This window comes from Lynx rufus, unplaced genomic scaffold (genome assembly GCF_022079265.1).
Source record: "Lynx rufus isolate CCGP_SWC_20201006 ecotype Redwood Valley unplaced genomic scaffold, mLynRuf1.p SCAF_1, whole genome shotgun sequence".
In the NCBI taxonomy this organism is placed as follows: Eukaryota; Metazoa; Chordata; class Mammalia; order Carnivora; family Felidae; genus Lynx; species Lynx rufus.
The window spans coordinates 179,968,327-179,986,398 of NW_025814823.1; the positions used below are offsets into that span (position 1 = coordinate 179,968,327).

At 44.7% G+C, this 18,072-nt stretch overlaps 1 protein-coding gene across 2 annotated transcripts in view; it reads left to right on the top strand.

Annotated features, from left to right (window-relative positions):
• The window catches only part of SLIT3 (slit guidance ligand 3), a 593,232-nt gene that overhangs the window by 97,000 nt on the left and 478,160 nt on the right, over positions 1-18,072 (top strand). For both annotated transcript variants that reach the window (XM_047091292.1, XM_047091299.1), the window contains exon 4: positions 4,888-4,959. In XM_047091292.1, the coding sequence (XP_046947248.1) occupies positions 4,888-4,959 (72 nt within the window). The remainder of the gene's footprint in view (positions 1-4,887; positions 4,960-18,072) is intronic.

Here is an 18,072-nt window from a genome sequence, read left to right on the forward strand (position 1 = left end):
AGATCCTTTATCATTACCCATGAGGGCCCTTGCTGTAAGACCTCTGCCTGGCTCTGCAGCTTCATTACTTCTGATTCTCATGTCCTCTCTGGAATCCAGCGGTGCAGCCTACCTCCCAGGGGCCCCTTGGTGTCGTGGCCCTCCGTAGACATACAAAAGTGTAGAACTCTTCGTCCTTGTCTCTTAAAGAGTTGTACTCCCGCTTCAAAAGTAAATTCCAGCCACTTCCTTTTGGAAGCCCTCCTTTACCAGGTCTGGGTTAGCTGGCCCTCCTCTGTACTCCCATGATACCTTTGTTTTCCTGTCTTCTCCACTAGCATCTGATATTCGGAAGGGAATATTCTTACTCACCTTCATACATTCCTATTGAGAAAGGACTGACGAGATGAATGGATGGTGGTTGGATGGAAAGGTGGGTAGATGGATGATTGAAGGGATAGATGAATGGACAAACTCAACAAAAAAAGTGGCAAAATCTCGAATCAGATCTTACACCCAGGTACCTCCAGAAAGGTGATCAGCAGTACTGCAGTGCTTCATGGTTCAGGCTGAAAAGCGGTATGACCTTGCAACTCACAGCCTGTGGGCTTTTGACATTGATGCTGCCCATTGTTCTAGCAGGTAAAGCTGAAAAAGAGTGCTGATCTCCGAGGGACAGGGGATAGCCAGGAGGGCTTTATCTTATCACTGACCTGGCCTATGGTTGGTGTCAATCCCCTCAGGTCTGCCCTCATATGAGTCCCATTTGGTCCTTTTCATCCAGGCCTGATGGATCTGTTTTCAGCTTGAACCACAGCAGGAGAGTTTCACCTCTAGATACAGGGTGACAGAGCAGTGGATGACATGAGGGATGGAGGGCATCATGGCCACAGCCCCTGTCTGCAGCCCAGTGCTTCCCTGTTCCTCTACCAGGAGAACGACACATTGTGTACTATTCATTTTCCTGCTCAGGAGCTGCTCTACAGCAGCCACGTGGGAAATGCACTTTATGCAGCTTGGAGCCTCCATCAGCCCTTCAAGGAAGACCTTTCAGCTGGCTCAGTTTGCTAAGTAAACGTGAATAAACCCTGGAATGAACTGGAAATGAAATGGAGCATCAGACTCCTTGTGATAGGGAGAACCAGCATGAGGCCCGCCCAAGCTGAAGCGGAAAAACCCAGAGGCTCTGGGAGAACAAGCCGGGTCCAGCTGCCCTGGAAGCCTCATCAGGGTTTATGAAGCAGCAGGCAGAGCACAATTGGCTCAGTTTGGTTGTGTTTTTATTTTTGTCCAGCCACAAATACTGAAAAATGATTCCTTCCCTTCCTGGAGCTTTGGAGCCAAGCTGGTTTTATTTTTAGCTTCAACTCTGGTTTAGGGCTTTTAGCACACTAAACACCCTACCCACTGCAGGCCTCGGTGGGCTGAATTTTAGGATTTTTGCCTAGACTGAAGTGTTGGTCGTCTGAATATAACTGTCACCCGGCTCTGTGCAGCTGTGACAATAGAGGGTGGTTCCAGACAGACACGTAGAGACCCAATTCTGGCCTTAGGGACCTCCAAGAGAGTTCTTTTCAGGGAGGGAAATGTATTCAGGATGGATGGTTGTCTGAGCTGGGGCTGAGGAGGTGGTAACTCTGAATGAAAGGAAGGAAAGGGGGGAGGAGAAAGAAGAAAGGAAAAGAGGAAGGGAACTGTCAGTTATTACAAGGCTTTGAGAGGTTAGTGGTTCAGAACTTGGGCGCTGGAGGCAGACTGCCTGGGTTCAGATGCTGACCCTACCACTTCCTAACACTGTGGCCTTATAGAATGTACTCATCCTCTCCAGGCATCAGCGTCCTCATCTATGAGATGTGGGTAGTAATGACGCCCGCTTCCAAGCTCTCCTGCCTGTGATTGTGCCCATCCAGCATGTAGCATAGCATCTGATGTGCAGTTAGGACTGCATCATTTTTATTATTATCTCCATGCTCTTATTGCAGTGCTAGACACTTGGGCACACACTGTGTCATTAAGAATTTCTGTAACCCAATGTATAGGGTTATTTTGAAGATGGAACACTGAGGTTCAGCAGGCCAGGTAACTACGCAAAAGTCCCACAGGGAGATCAAGATCTAGTTAGACCTGAACCCAGCTTTGGCCAAAGTCATATCACCGCACCTTCTCTGGGATCAGTGCTCCCATATGACATCAAAGGACATATCACAGACTTATGGGAGCTGCTCTGAAGAGCAACTAGATTACCCATCACTCTTCTCTCCCCTGGGCTCCTCCTGTATTTCCATTTTAGTGACAGGAACATGAACAGTGGATACTGGGAGTGATCACTGGTCACAGGGCACCTGGGTGGCTCAGTTGGTTAAGCATCTGACTTCAGCTCAGGTCATGATCTCACAGTTCATGAATTCAAGCCTCGCGTTAGGCCCGGTGCTGACAGCTCAGAGCCTGGAGCTTGCGTCAGATTCTGTGTCTCCCTCTCTCTGTCCCTCCCCTGCTTGTGCTCTGTCTCTCTCTACCAAAAATAAATAAACATTGGGGTGCCTGGGTGTCTCAGTTAAATGTCCATCTTTGGCTCAGGTCATGATCTCGTGATTCGTGAGTTCAAGCCCCACGTTGGGCTCTGTACTGTCAGCTCAGAGCCTGGAGCCTACTTTGGATTGTGTGTCTCCTTCTCTCTCTGAACACCCCCCCCCCACCTCTCGTGCTCTGTTTCTCTCTCTCTCTCTCTCTCTCTCTCTCTCTCTCTCTCTCTCAAAAATAAATAAACAGGGGCGCCTGGGTGGCTCAGTCGGTTAAGTGTCCGACTTCAGCCAGGTCACGATCTCGCGGTCCGTGAGTTCGAGCCCCGCGTCGGGCTCTGGGCTGATGGCTCAGAGTCTGGAGCCTGTTTCCGATTCTGTGTCTCCCTCTCTCTCTGCCCCTCCCCCGTTCATGCTCTGTCTCTCTCTGTCCCAAAAATAAATAAACGTTGAAAAAAAAAATTAAAAAAAATAAATAAATAAATAAATAAATAAATAAATAAATAAACATTTAAAAATTAAAAAAAAAAAAAAGCAAACACTGGTCACACTCATGGAAACAGAAAGTAGAGTGCCGGCTATCAGGGACTGGGGTGGGGAGTTGTTCAATGGTGATAGTGTTTCAGTTTTGTGAGATGAAAAAGTTCTGGAGATCTGCACAACATTATGAATATACTTAACACCACTGAACTGTACACTTAAAAATGGTTAAGATGGAAAATCTCATGTTTTTGTTTTTTACCACAACTAATAAAACATTACAGAAGAGCACTAGTGTGGGAGTCATGATGCTTTTGGGGTGTTGCTGGGAACTTGAGCTTATCCGTCCAACTTCTCAGCCTCTTGTCTGGTCTCCTTGCAGTCAGGGGGCCGACAAACAGCATCACTGGACCACACCTGCCCACACATACCGTGAGCCCCTTCAGGGCTGAGCAGCACACTTCTGACAGGAGCCTTATTCTGGGGTCTTCAAAGCTCCTCTCTCACATGCTTTGCCCTTTCTGACCTCCTGCTTGTCCCCTGTCTCTTAGAAATTTTTGGCCATCAACCTGGGACAAAAGGGGGAAAGTAGCAAAATCCCCCCAGGGAAGCATGTCTGCTTGGCATGGTGGAGAGAGTGTGGGCTTTGGGCAGAAGCAGGGAAGAAGCTCATCTTATCTTTTCTTCAGCTTGCTTAACTCTAAGATAGGATAGTATGGTTGTCCCAGGTAACGAAACGGGCAGCTCACTCCAAGCAAAAATTTCAACCAGGCTATAAACTGTTCTTTTGCTGCAGGAGATTCTGAGGATTCTGGGGACAGGTTTGGAGACACTGGGTTGGGCACTCACTGATGAGGCTGTGTAAAGATGCTAGGACAGAGAGTCATGGGAGTGGGCAGGGATGAGGGTCTCCCTCTTGGCCTCCTACTCCCCAGAGAACAGCCTTCTTGGAGGCCACAGTAAGGGCTTGGTGTCCCTTGAAAACTCATGTGGCCTTCTTCACTGTTGGCATTAGCATTGACCATTCTCAGGAGAGCATGAGATTGGCTCTGTTGCTGCCATCCAATGTGGGGCATCCCTTCTGGGAGGACTTTACCTCCAGCCACATGGCTTGCCCAGACTGTGGTTTTTGACCCAAAGCTGACCGCTCCATTAGGCACAGCGGGGACAGTGCTCAGGGCCAACAATACTTTCAGAGGCCCATGAAAATGTTTTCATTTCTTTTAAAATTAGAAGAAAAAAAAAAGCCTTTCAGGTCAAAGTGAATGTTATAATATATAATATTAATATATTTTTATACCAACATAGTTATAAAATGTGATATTAATTTTTTATATAGAGTTAGGGGCATGCAAAGGCAAAAGTGCCAAGGGCCCATGAAAGTTATAATACAGCCCCGCTCCAGGCTGGCAGGGATTCCATTTGGCCCCTCAACCCATGGCCTCTTCTGTTTCCATAGTAACTGCTATCTCCCTACTGCAACCACCACCACTATCTAGGATGAAATACTCTCTCTGGTATTTTATTTCTTTTTAGGGACCCATTTTGCATATCAGTTTCATCGCTTGGCAATTGCTACCTGGAGCACATGGCCGGAAAATTTCAAAAGCCTTGTCTGGAATCTGTGGGAAAGAATGGTGTGATCAATTAGTGATGTCTGTCCTAGGCTCTTGATGGGGAAGGGACAGCACACGTGCTGTGTTCTTGCCTTTGACTGACCTTTGCTTTGTATCTCCAACTTGACTGCAAGCCTTGCAAAACAGAATATGCCTTAACATGCTGTGCATCCCATGTTGAAATATCTAGAAAGTCTCTTAATACCTGTTGATTGATTGAAGTGAGTATCTGTGAATACTCTTAATCCATTTAATGTCTCCTGATACCCTTTCATTCTGTTCTTTATCTCTAGGCGCCTGAACAAGAATAAGCTCCAGGTCCTTCCGGAATTGCTTTTCCAGAGTACACCAAAGCTCACCAGACTGTAAGTAGAGCCGAATTATGTTCTCTACCTGGTGTCCTGCCTGGCTTTGGTGATATGGATATTGTGGTTGCCTTTGTGAATGGAGCCTGGTACCATGCAGAGCTTGGTAGTTAGGCCATATGTATGGAGACTAGGAGCTGGGCTTCAATATGGCGTGCCCCTACACTCCCTTCCACACCTGACTTTTGCTCCCATTCTTCAGATATCAGTGGCTTAAGTGGCCAATGAGGGCTGGTGGCTTGTGGTAGTAGATCTCTTCTTTGCAAAGAAGGACACACTGCCATTTAACATGGTCTGACCTCACCTCAGGGAAATGCCCTGGGGATGGGATTTGAGGTAGGTTTACTCAAAGGAGACACCAGTGGTCTCAGAGGGCATTGTATTGGACTGAACACTTTAACCTCACCATCCTGCAGACCAGAACAACTCCAGCCCTTTGCCTGCTTCCTACCTCCGCCAGTCTGAGAACCCTGGGTCTGGAGATCTATGATTTTGTGGGAAAAGGAAGAAACATCTTAAATTTTGCTTTATCTTCTGGAATGGTCCAAGACATAATGCAGGGGGAAGATTGGAGATGTTTCTGTGCATTTATTCAGTATGAGAGTTTGGAGGTTCAAGGAACTTGAGATGCACGTCAGAATGGAGATTGCGGTTGGCATATTGTGGGCATTAGGCAAGTGTTAATTAATTGACAGTGAATGGCTCTATGATTCTGAGCCTATAAGTCATACTGGCAGTGACTCGCGTAGTTCATGGGGTGAACTGGGTTGGCCCAAGCCTTGATTTTCTGAATGGAGTGACAGTGTCTGGCTGCTTAGTAGCCAAGCAGTGAGATTTACAGCCTGGGTGGGAAGACTGTAACATTACTGGGGAGGCTCCAAACTTGTGGCCACCATTTACATTCCCAGTGGCTGTGTTTAATACCTATTTATGCAGTCAAACAATGCATGTAGGCTCCAGGATACATTGGGAAATACAAAACACATGTCAGTGTGTGTGCTTAAGAATGAGTTCTGAATTAGGAGTCTGTATCTATATCTATATCTGTGTGTGCATACACAGAAAGAGACTATATACATAAATGTATTTTAAAGGACACTTTGTTGGAACAGGAACCACAAGGGTTGGTTGGTGTTTAAGTGGTACAGCAGCGTTGTTTGCCTTCTCTAGGACACACCTGTACCTTGTCAAGGTCTTCTCGTGCTGTGTACTGCATTTCTCTAGCTCGGTCCACCTGGCTGACTTTGCTATCTGTGGGGAAGAGTATGCCCCCCTTTTCACCTTTCCACACTGAATCCATCTTGATGGGCATGAGGATGACTAAAGTGATGTTCAGCAGCCTGAGTGTCTAGCTGAGCTGGATAAACAATACTAAATGGGCATATGGGGAAACAACCTGGTTTTTAATTCCCTCTTCCTATGTAGTTCTTTCCTTACATGCTCACCTAATAGCTGTCTTTCCACCCAGCACCACATTGTGCCTTTTCAACCTGCTCCTAAATAATGCTGACTCTAAGCTCTTCATCTGGAATCTCAGCATCACATTCTAAGCAAACAGAAGGTGTCTGTGGGGCTGGGGCTGCTGGAAAGCTTTGAGCAGGTGGGGTCTGAGTGTTCCACTTGTTGCAGGGTGTCAAGCGGGCTGGTTCTTGCTCATGGAACATGGCCTCATAGCTGCTCCCATCAGATGATGCCCATTTTGTGCGAGGCTGCTTTTGATGCAGGCAGAGGAGGAATTTCAGGCAGTGATAACAGGTCTCTGAGATGCTGGGGGCCAGGCCCAGGCAGGCAGCCTAGGGCATGGGAACCCCCAGGGTGGTATCCTGTCACTTTCTGAGAGAGATTGGGGGAGTCATTTTCCCTTCTGTGCCTGAATATCCCCATCAGTATAAGGCTGACACTCCTCTTCCCTTTTATCTTCCTCGCCAAGTAGCTGTATCAGATGAGATCATAGTGTGTGTGCATTTGTTTTCTAGGGTTTACAGTGAGGGGTGAGTGTAATTACCAAGATAACTAGTGTTACTCCCGCACTTCCCATTTTCTCAGCTTTGCTCTCTGATCTCTTTCTTCCGGATGCACGAAGACACTGGCAGTTGCTATGGGCACTGAGGTGGATGACTCTGAGCTTTTGCTTCAAGCCAGAGAGCTGCAGCTGGGAAGGCAGGCACGACATTTGACTCAGTCTGTTATCTGTCCTGCTCCAGGTCCTAGCCAGGCACAGAAGTGGGCACACATAAGCACTCAGTGAATGGGTAGATGAATAAGTGAAGGATATAGGCCTAAGTATTATAAACAGTGCCCTTAGGGAGCTTTGGTTCTTTTATCCTTCATTCATTCATTCCCTCATTCATTTATTCAGTAAGCTCTTCCTCTGTGCTTGTTCCAGCCTGGCCTCTGCTGGGTTTTCAGGTACAGACATGAAGGATGCCCACTTCTCTGTATGCCTCATCATGACACATTCTGAATGGCTGCCAAAAAGCTTAGAGCTAAATATAATTTTTTTTTTATTTAAGCAACTATATTAACTCAGGTTTCGGCTATAATCAGCAATCTCTTTTTTCTCTCTGGGCTTGATCTTTGATTTTTCTTAATGGCCCTATTGTGTCTTTGTCTTATTTTGCAGGGTACAAATTAGAAATCAATAAATGTGCAATCATGGGTGTGTATACATATGTCACTAGCTCTGTAAAGGAGTGTTGCATCTCAATAGACACAGTGAACCATTTTCCAGGGAATGCTAAATGTGGGTACTGTGTGGCTGTCTACTCCGTAGCATGCCATGTGGGATAAGTAGCAATTCTGGACACGCCTTTTCCTTTCTTATTAGATCTGTAGACAAAAACTGCTTAATACTCACTATTTATCCAAAGAATACCTTTTGTTAAGGCTATGGATGTGTAATAAGATGTTTGGAGGAGTGATGGGAAAGGGAAATAATATTTGTTGGAAACCTGCTATTATAATAACACTACTAACCACTAAGTGACAGAAATGTGACTAAAATTAGTTTAATCCAAAGAGGAAAGATACCGGTTTATATGCCTGGAAAGTTCAGGGACAGTTATGGACAGCTTCAGGAACAACTGGATCCAGGGGCTTGGTGAAGTTATTGGGACTTCATGTCACTCCTTACATCTTTTGTAGCAGTGCACGTGATGGTGAGCAAAAGCAGAAGACCCAGGGTACTAATCTGGCAATCCGGGTGGAGTCAACAGTCCTTCAGAAAAGAACCAGTGGTAGATTGCTTAGCTTGGTGACATGTCCATGTCTGAGCACATCATTATTGCCAGTGAGGTGGTGTCCTCTGACCAGTCAAGTTTTGGAAATGGGTTCATCCCATTTGTTTGGGGATGAGAGTTTGCAAGGCTTGGGAATGGGTTTCCCAAAAGAAAGAAAAATTCTGTTATCCAAAGATGGGGGAAATGATGCCAAACTTGAAAACAACAGATGTTGGGGCGCCTGGGTGGCGCAGTCGGTTAAGCGTCCGACTTCAGCCAGGTCATGATCTCGCGGTCTGTGAGTTCGAGCCCCGCTTCAGGCTCTGGGCTGATGGCTCAGAGCCTGGAGCCTGTGTCTGATTCTGTGTCTCCCTCTCTCTGACCCTCCCCCGTTCATGCTCTGTCTCTCTCTCTGCCCCAAAAATAAATAAACGTTGAAAAAAAAAAAAAAGAAAACAACAGATGTCTACAAATTCATTGAGCAATGACTTTGGGCAGTCTGCTGTGCTTTAACTGAATGCATTGGATCCTCAGAAACACTTCAAGGTAATAACAATTGCAAACCCATTGGCTGGCAGGTACTGTTCTGAGCACTTGAGGTATAATTCATTTGATACTCCTTACAGCCCTGTGGGGTGATACTATGACTAACATTATTCTATAGATGTGAAACTGAGGCTTAAAGAAGTTAAGAACTTGCCTGATATCCTACAACTACTTAGTGACAGAACCAGAGTTCACATTTGGGTAATCTGACTCTGGAGTCTGTGCCGTTTTTCTACTATAGGCAGCAACCTGCCTCATTCCTCCCATTTTATAGTAGAGGCAACTAAAACTCAGAGTTTAAATTACTTACTCATATAGCCCACATTTCTAAGAAGTAGCACTACCCTGGGGACTTTGCCTCAATGCTCAGACTTAACCTTTACACTAATCCTATAGAGAGAATCATTATCACATCTACTTCTGAGGCCGAGAGGGGTTATCTAACTTACCCCATTGCTGTATAACCAGGATACAATGGAACTGGGACTCAGATGTGTGTCTGTGTCACTGCAGAGTCCTTCGGTTTTCTACTATGCCAAGCTAGCTATTGTGGAGACCTAAAATGATGATAAAAAGGATTGATAATGGGCCTGTCATATGTCCAAGTGCTTCTGTCAGGCCTTGCTGACCACTCTACCCCCATCCACCCTCAGATCCAGCACCAGTAATTCATTGATCCATATGTATATTAATGGTGTATCTGTCCTCTTCCTGTTTTCAAGCACACAGAGTACTGGACAAAGAATCCTAGAGCTTGGGAGTGCCCTAAAGATTAGGTAACATCACTGTGGTCTGTAAAGGGCCAACAAGGTCTCTACCATGCCTTGGGCACTCAATAAAATAAGTATTAGCTTCCCCCAATCCTGACATAGATCAGAAGGTTCTCGAGTGTTGGGATTATGTTTCTGCTCCTCCTAAGTTCCCTACCACTCCTGACTCAGAGCTGGGCATAGGAGGTGGCAGTAGAGTGGAGGGCTTAAGGGGCTGTGAGCTCGTGGACAAGTCATTTAACTTCCCCGGGTCTCAGGTTCATCATCAGTACAATAAACAAGAGAACCTACTTCTCTACATTGTTATGAGGATAGATGGAAGTGGCCCATGGGCAGCCTTCAGCATTGACTGTAGCACATAGCAAGTGCTCAATGAAAGATGTCTGTGGTCGACTTTGCTGGCCGACTGAGGCGAGCAGTGCATATGCTATGGCTCTGGCATCGGTGGTGTCAACACTTCAGCACCTGACAGGGTTCAGGCTCCGAGAGAGATGAAGATGAGGCGGCGGTGCCCTTGAAGTGGGAAGATCCTGGTGTTCAGAATGGTCCTCCACCACCCACAAGCTCTGTGGCCTAAGACATGTTACTTTCCCTCTCTGGGCCTCAGTTGTCTCATCCAGACAGGATGGCACAGAGCATGGTCTGTTACATGGTCTATAGGTTATTAATTTCTCCTTTTTTGTGTCCCCTTCCAGCTTTCTCTTTCACCTACCCATGGGAGAGGGAGTGAGGGATTTCTGGTTTTTTGGAGGTTAAAGGGTTAATGTTGCCAGAAATCCTTAGAAGGGGAAGACAAGGTGAAAACAGTGACTGAATGTCCTCTGCATTCTACTCATTAAAGAGCTTTAAGGAGATGAGGGGCACAGTGGTTCACAACCGGTTTTTAAGAGTTGGACTTTGCCATATGAGGATGAGCGGGTCCTGTTGGCCCCTCTGTTCTGGATTCATGTCCAAAGAGCCCATTCAGTGTTTGGTAGTGGTTTTCAACCTGTCGCTGAATAAGCAGCTTGATAGCAGCAGCACAGAGGCCTCCAATTATTCTCCACTCAGTTCTACGAGGTATTTGACAGCTTTAAAAACATGCCATTGGGGTTAAACCCCCTGGCCCTCACTCGCATCTGCAGAGTTGCAAGAGACTTGGAAGGTTAATCCCTCAGGCCTCTGAAAACACTCTGAAGTGTGGCCAGCCAACTAGCCCCAAGTCACTGGGGCTGTTGTCATGGTGGAGCACCATCCCTCCCAGAAGTAAAGGCTGTAAAACCTCAGTTTCCAGGGAACTTCCTTCCAATGAGGGATACCTCCTCTGAACTCTCCTCTCTGCTTGCTTGTACCTCTCCTTCCTTTTCTCCATCGTCCCGTCTTGTCACTGCCTTGTGTGTACGTGCCATGTACTCCCCCACACACAGAAAGTTGCATTCAGCAAGGTGGTCCAGTGCCTCTTTGAGGCAGCCCAGTGCGAGAGTAAAGAATGTGGCCTTTGGAGCCGTACACACCTGGGTTGGGGTCCTCCCCTCTGGTGACCCTGAGCAAGTGACTTCAACTTTCTCAGCCTCGGGTTGATTCACTGTGCAACAGAGGTCACAGCCACAGCTCCGGTCTTTGTTTGCTTGGGCTGCCATAACAAAGTATCTCAGATGGGATGGCTTAAACAGCAGAAATTTGTTTTCTCGTAGTTTGGATCCTGGAAGTTTGAGATCAGGGTGCTGGCAGGGTTGGTTTCCTGAGGCCTCTCTCCTTGTCTTAGAGCCAGTATCTTCCTGTGCCTCTACGTGCGGTTGTCCCTCTCTTCATGCTCAGCCCTGGTGTTTCTTCCTCTTCTCATAAGGAAACCAGGCATACTGGCTCAGGGCTCCTCCCTAATGGGTGTGTTTTAACTTAATCACCTCTATAAAGACCTGATCTCTAAATACAGTCACATGCTGAAGGAATGGGTCCAAGGGCTTCAATTTTAGGGGGACACAGCAGCCCACAATAGTTCCCAAGTGCATATTACATCGGGTGCTTTGTGACCTGCTTCTATGTGAATCCTCCTTCTTCATCTCAGGTCTAGGAGGTGAGATACTATAATATTTCCTTTTTAGAGATGAAGAAACAGAGTCCTAAAGATTTGGACAGCTTGCCCAAGGTCACAGAGCCAGTAACTGGCAGAGCCAAAATTCAAACCCAAACTTGCCTGACTCCAGAGCCTACATTCCTTACTGTACTTATGAGAAGTTAATAACTAGTTAATGTGCTGGGCACTTAGTAGAAGCTCAGTTAATGTTTGTTCCTTTATGTCTTTGAAGCCCTCAGTGGGCCGAGACGTGTTGAGTGACTGGGGCCCCATACCTCTAGGTAGTACCTTTTGCAGTTCGTAGATCCTTTTGTAGCCACCTTTAGTCTTCCAGTTCTACACTAAACTTGAAAACATAACTACATGCAATATGTGTCACCATAAAACTCTATATCAATGTGAAACAATACTATAAAAGTGAAACACCAGTGGAGAAAACAAAAACCATACTACCCAGTTTTCTAGCAGAGTTGTTATCTGATGTGGTGAAATGATAATAGGGCGATGGGAAAACCAATCCATCAGGATGGTGGGGGGTTCAGAACCGCCTGCCTGCTGGGAGCTGCATCCCAGAGACCCGCTCCCCCTGTGCTGGCCTAGCCCTCAGAGGCCAGGGACGGGCCAGCCTCACCGTTGCAGACGTGGGGTCATTTTTTCCAGGGGCACAGCCACTAAAAGCTCATGGAAAATCTCCCTGCAAACTGGAGCTCCGTTCCCTACTCCCTCTCCATTCCCCCACCCCCTGAACACTGCAGTGAGGCCTCAGCCTTCTGTTTGTGTTATGCCATGCTCTGTCCCCTGCGGTTTCATCATGTGCTTGAGGACAGGTTAGCTTTAATCTGCATGTGGACAGATAATGGATTACAATGGGTGCCGTGGCACTCTTGGGATTTCTGTTTTGCGTGATTTGCTCGTGCTTTAACCTAGAGCTAGGAAAGAAGGCATGGAAGGTTTCTTTTCTCCTCCACTGAGGCTTTATCCAGCTGAACACAAGTCTGTTGTCTATCCACAGAGTTGATTACAAGGCTAATACTTTGAATTGTCTTGTAGACTCTTAAATGATAGAATTTTAGAGGTAGGAATTAAAGTTATCCAGGCCAGAATTTCTCAAACTTCTCTGAGCATCTGAACACCTGGGAATCTTATTAAAATGTGAATTCTGGTTCTGTAGTTCTGAGGTGGGACCTAGGAGTCTGTGTTTATAACAAACTTCCAGGTGATGCTCCTGGCCTAGGACCACATTTGGTGAGCAAGGATCTAAGTTCCACTGCTTCTCAAGCTTAGCACATGGAAAAAAAAAAAAATCTCTTGAGGTGCTGGTTAAAATGCTGATTCCCAGTCTGTGTAACCAAGACATCTAGTTCATGAGATCTGGAATGGACCCAGGATTCTGACCTTATAAATAGGCAACCCACACCTTTGGTGTATGTCACCCATGGGTATACTTTGAGAAATGCTGATCTATTATAAACCTATTATTTTATAGATTGGGGAGCAGGCAAACAACCAAACATTTCTTGAGCACCTACTGTGTACTAGGCACCTTATGCGTATACAGTCTTCTTTAGTCTTCCTGAAGTGTAGATATTTTTGTGCCTACTATACAGATGATAAAACTGAGGCTTAAGAGTTTAACTAAGTCACCAGGAATAAACCCAGGCTTTTCTGACCTCCAGTTCTGTGGGTTGTTTTCTACCTTATCATGTGCCCCTGTGCTGAAACACACCTTAAAGAAGAGGGAGGAAAAACAATCATGGATCTCTGAAGGTTTCAAGGTTCAGTATTTTGTACTTTTATGCTTATATGAGCCTCTGTGAGCATGTGCTCATATCTGAGATCTAAAGTATTAAGACTTGAAATATTAAAACAGAAAATTTATAGACTCAAATGCATGTGTGCGAGTAGAACTTTCTAAATTCCCTACAATGTATCAAAGTTAGAGTTGGGTTTTATATTTTAAAACTCTTTGGCCCTTTGGGCCAACGGAAGAACTTTCTAAAGTGATCAGGTAATACTTATACTGAGAACATTCTACCAGCTTGAAAAGCTTTTTTTTTTTTTTTCCAGAAAGAAAGAAAACCAAGCTGTGACTTTACAATGCTTTGGAATTACAGAATATGCTTGTAATTTTTACAATTCTGCACAGACTTCTTTGCCACATCTGGTTGATATTACTGGCAGGGATATATGGGGGAATAAACCATAGGCTGGAATGTGAAACATCCCACAAAATGAGTTTCTTATAGGTTGCTGCATAAAACATTTTGATTCTCCCTTTCTTTGGAAGGATGGCTTAAGTGATTTCATGGATTTAGTATTTTCTTTGGTTTGAAGGTAAGAGGTTTTGCTGGTCTACCTGGTGGGGGTTCCAAGGTGGCTTTCTGAAGATGTGTGCAAAGGGTTAACTATTCTATAGTCATGCCATGGATCACGGTGAGGAAAGTAACCCTTGAAGGCCAGACCGACACTGGACACTGGTGATGATGGTGAAACCCTGGGGCCAGCTGAATTGCTACAGAAAAGGGGAGAATGTCGAAAGAAAAGGTTATATGTATAAGGGCTTCAGAAAACCTCTTGAATTTTAGTTCTGATGGTGCATTAAACAGCTCACAGCAAGAAGAGCTCAGCTCCTTGCACATACAGCCAGAAGCCTTCATATGTCGGTGTGTTCTCTGTGCTGTATGTGAAAACAGTGAGTTGAGAAGGTGGAAAAATAAAACAAACACCCAGCTGATACCTGGCACATCGTCCATCCCTGTTGGGGACATTCCTGCCCAATTCCTAGGAAGAGAACTGTGTGACCAGGGACAACTAAAACATTCATTAAACACCTACTGTGTGTGTGTGTGTGTGTGTGTGTGTGTGTGTGTGTGTCTGCAATGTGCTGGTTGTTGGGATGCTGAGTATAGAATGCAGACATGTCTAATCTGAGCCCAGAGGGTGTGAGGATGGGCTTCTTGCCACCTGGCTTCTTCTCAGACTTCCTTGGCTGGGACCCACCTGCAGAGTTGGAACCTCTCTGTACAACACCATGTGCTGCTCTCAGCACCTTGTGGCATGTGGTAGAGTCAGCTAGCCTCAGCGGGTCTGTGTGGCCAGCACCAAGGGTGCTCACATAAAGACTGTGCTCTCAGTGGCAACTTAGCCCATTATTGAGAATGAGAACCAGAGGCCAGCCTATGTGCACACCCGGGGATCCTTGTTCCCCTTATCTGGAGTTAAAAACTGTCAAGGGAATTGAAAATGTCTGGGAAATATCACATTATATATAGAAAACTATAAGTCTTTTGAGGTGGGCTGACCCCAAACACACGTTCTTCAATTGCCTGAATGATGCAAATGTACCCACATCTAATAATCGTGAATTATTTGTTCTTGAATCACGTTCAGCATCAACAGAAACATTTCTAAGAGCCTAATTATCCCTCATTTCCAACCAACATTTGGGAATCTTTCCAGGGGACAAATAGTGTTTTAATTTGATGCCCAAATTCTAGCATAATTTCAAATTATCAAAAAAAATAATAAAAGACGTCTGTAACTTTGACTTTCTTTTATCTTTTCTGTGGGCTCAGTATCCTATATGTTGAACATTAATCTTCACTTGTAAGGTTTTCAGTCCATTTACAAAGTCCTGGAGATTGAAGATTGTAATGAAAATGTTTATGCCCTATTAACAACAAAACTGTGCTAACACAGTACTGTCTAAGCCAAATAAAAAATGGAGAAGTTTGAGGGGACAGTTCAAGAAGGAACATAGGAAGATCCTGAACTCACCTCCTTCTATAGACATGCCAAATATATAGCTACATATAGAACAATCCTCTATGAAAAAGACCTGAAAACTAGCTGAACAGCTCCTCCACAACAAAGGATAAAAAGGCCACACAGAGATGATTAGGAAAGAGAGAGATATGGTCTTGCCAAAAGTCCCACCCCTAGTTAGGAGTAACCCACTACTGGGAGGGGTCCTATAAATATAGATTGTATCCATAAGGAGCAAGGGGTTCAAACCCCACATTAGGCACCCCAGTCATTGGGACCTGGGCTGGAGAAATGAGCCTCCAAAATATATGGCTTTAAAAACCAATGGGGCTTATGTCCAGGAGACCTAAAGGGCTGTAGGATACTGAGACTCCACTCTTAAAGGGCTCACACAGATTTCACTCACCCCAGGACCCAGCTCAAAAGCAGCAAGCTGAAAAGCACCTAGACTATGTGTGAAGGAAATTCATTGGCTAAGCTTAAAGGGTCTGCCAGAGGAGTAGAGGTCTGTTGGAACTCTCTCCAGGGACAGACACATGGGAAGGCACCATTTTTGCATTCTCCCTCCACCTTGCTACCTTGTCCCACACCCCGTGCTGTCCTGCAGCCCTGCCAAACCCAGTAAGTGGGCTCATCCCAGCCTAGCATGCCCCCACAGCCCTACTTTGCCAAACCTGGGGGGACCTCTTGCCCTAGGCCACTTCTCTGCCATGACCCCACCTTGCAAAACTCACTTGGCAGGCTCATTACAGTCTGGCACTCTCCTATAATCTCAAAGTTAGCAGGTGTGCACATTCCACACAGGGAATGCCCCTTGAATGCTTGGCTTTGAAGCCAGGTGTACTAGCATTTCTGGGCCCCACAGAACTGAGATAATAGAAGAGTTAGTTCTTATAAGGCTATGACACCCAGGGCATTGCACAGACATCAGACTGGAACTTACCTCCAGGCTTCCTGTGACCACTTCTTAAAATTAGGAGAGGTATCTGCTTTGTCTAATACACAGAAAAAAACACAGAGAGTCAAGCAAAACAAGGCAACAGAAGAATATGTTCCACATGAAAGAACAAGATAAAACTCCAGGAAACATTCTTAATGAAATGGAGATAAGTAATTTACTTGATGAAGAGTTCAAAATATGGTCATAAAGATGCTCACAAAAAGAAATAGAGGAAGAAAAGAAAAGAAAAGCAAAAGATGCTCACCAATCTCAGGACAAGAATGGATGAACACAGAGAGAATTTTAAGGAAGAGATAGAAAATATAAGAAAGTACCAAACAGAAGTCACAGAGTTGAAGACTATAGTAACTGAACTGAAAAATACACTGAGGGGTTCAACAGCAGACCAGATGAAGCAATAGAATAAATCAGTGTCCTGAAGACAGAGCAGTGGAACTTACCCGGAGCAGCAAAAAGAAAAAGGAATTTTAAAAAGTGAAGATAGCTTAAGGCACCTATGGCACAAATCAAATAGATCAACATTCACATAATAGGGAGTTCCAGGAAGAGGAGAGAGATAAAGGGACCTAAAACTTATTTGAAGAAATAATGGCTGGAAACTTTACTAACCTGGGGAAAGAAACAGACATCCAGATGCAGGAATCCCAGAAACTCCCTAATAAGAGAAATCAAAGGGACCCACACCAAGGCACCTTATAATTCAGGTGTCAAAAGGTAAAGATAAAGAAAAAATATTAAAAACAGCAAGGAAAAAACAATGTTTTACATACAAGGGAACCCCCATAAGACTATCAATTGAGTTTGGGGCACCTGCATGGCTCTGTTGGCTAAGTGCCTGACATCAGCTCAGGTCACGATCTCATGGTTCATGGGTTCGAGCCCTGCATCAGGCTCTGTGCTGACAGCTCAGAGCCTGGAGCCTGCTTCAGATTCTGTGTCTCCCTCTCTTTCTGCACCTCCACCTCTCTGTTCATTCTCTGTCTCTGTCTCATTCTCTCTCTCAAAAATAAATAAAAACATTAAAAAAAATTTAAGACTATCAGTTGAGTTTTCAGCGGAAATTTTACAGGCCATAAGGGAGGGGCATGATATATTCAAAGTACTGAAACTTCCAACAAGAATACTCAACCCAGCGAGGTTACCATATAAAAGGAGAGAAGAATTTTTCAAACAAGCAAAAACTAAAGGAATTCACCACTAATAAGCCAGACTCACAAGAAATGTTAAAGGGACTTCTTTTTAAGCCAAAAAGAAAGGACACTAATTATTAACAAGAAAAATTATGAAAGCAAAAATTCTCACTGGTAAAAGTAAATATATAGTAAATGTAGTGGACAAATCACTTACAAAGCTACCATGAAGAGTAAAAGACAAGGTAATAAAACTAACTATTAAAAAGTAGTTAAGAGATAACACAAAATAAAAATATGTAAAATGTGACATCAAAACATAAAATGTAGGAGAGAAGAGTAAAAATGTAGTTCTAGAATGCATTTAAACTTAACTTTCTGTCAACTTAGAATATCTACATCTGTATGTCTGTATATCTATATGTATATATACATACATACACACATACATACATACGTACACACATACATACATATGTGTGTATGTGTGTTTGTGTGTGTGTGTATACAGATACACAGAAGATAATGAGAATGGAGTTGGAAAATAACACTAAAAAATGGCATCAAGCCACAAGGGAAGAAAGCAATAGGGTAAAAGAACAGAGAGGAACTACAAAATAGCCAGTAAACAGTGAACAAAATGGCAATAAGTACATACCTATCTATAATT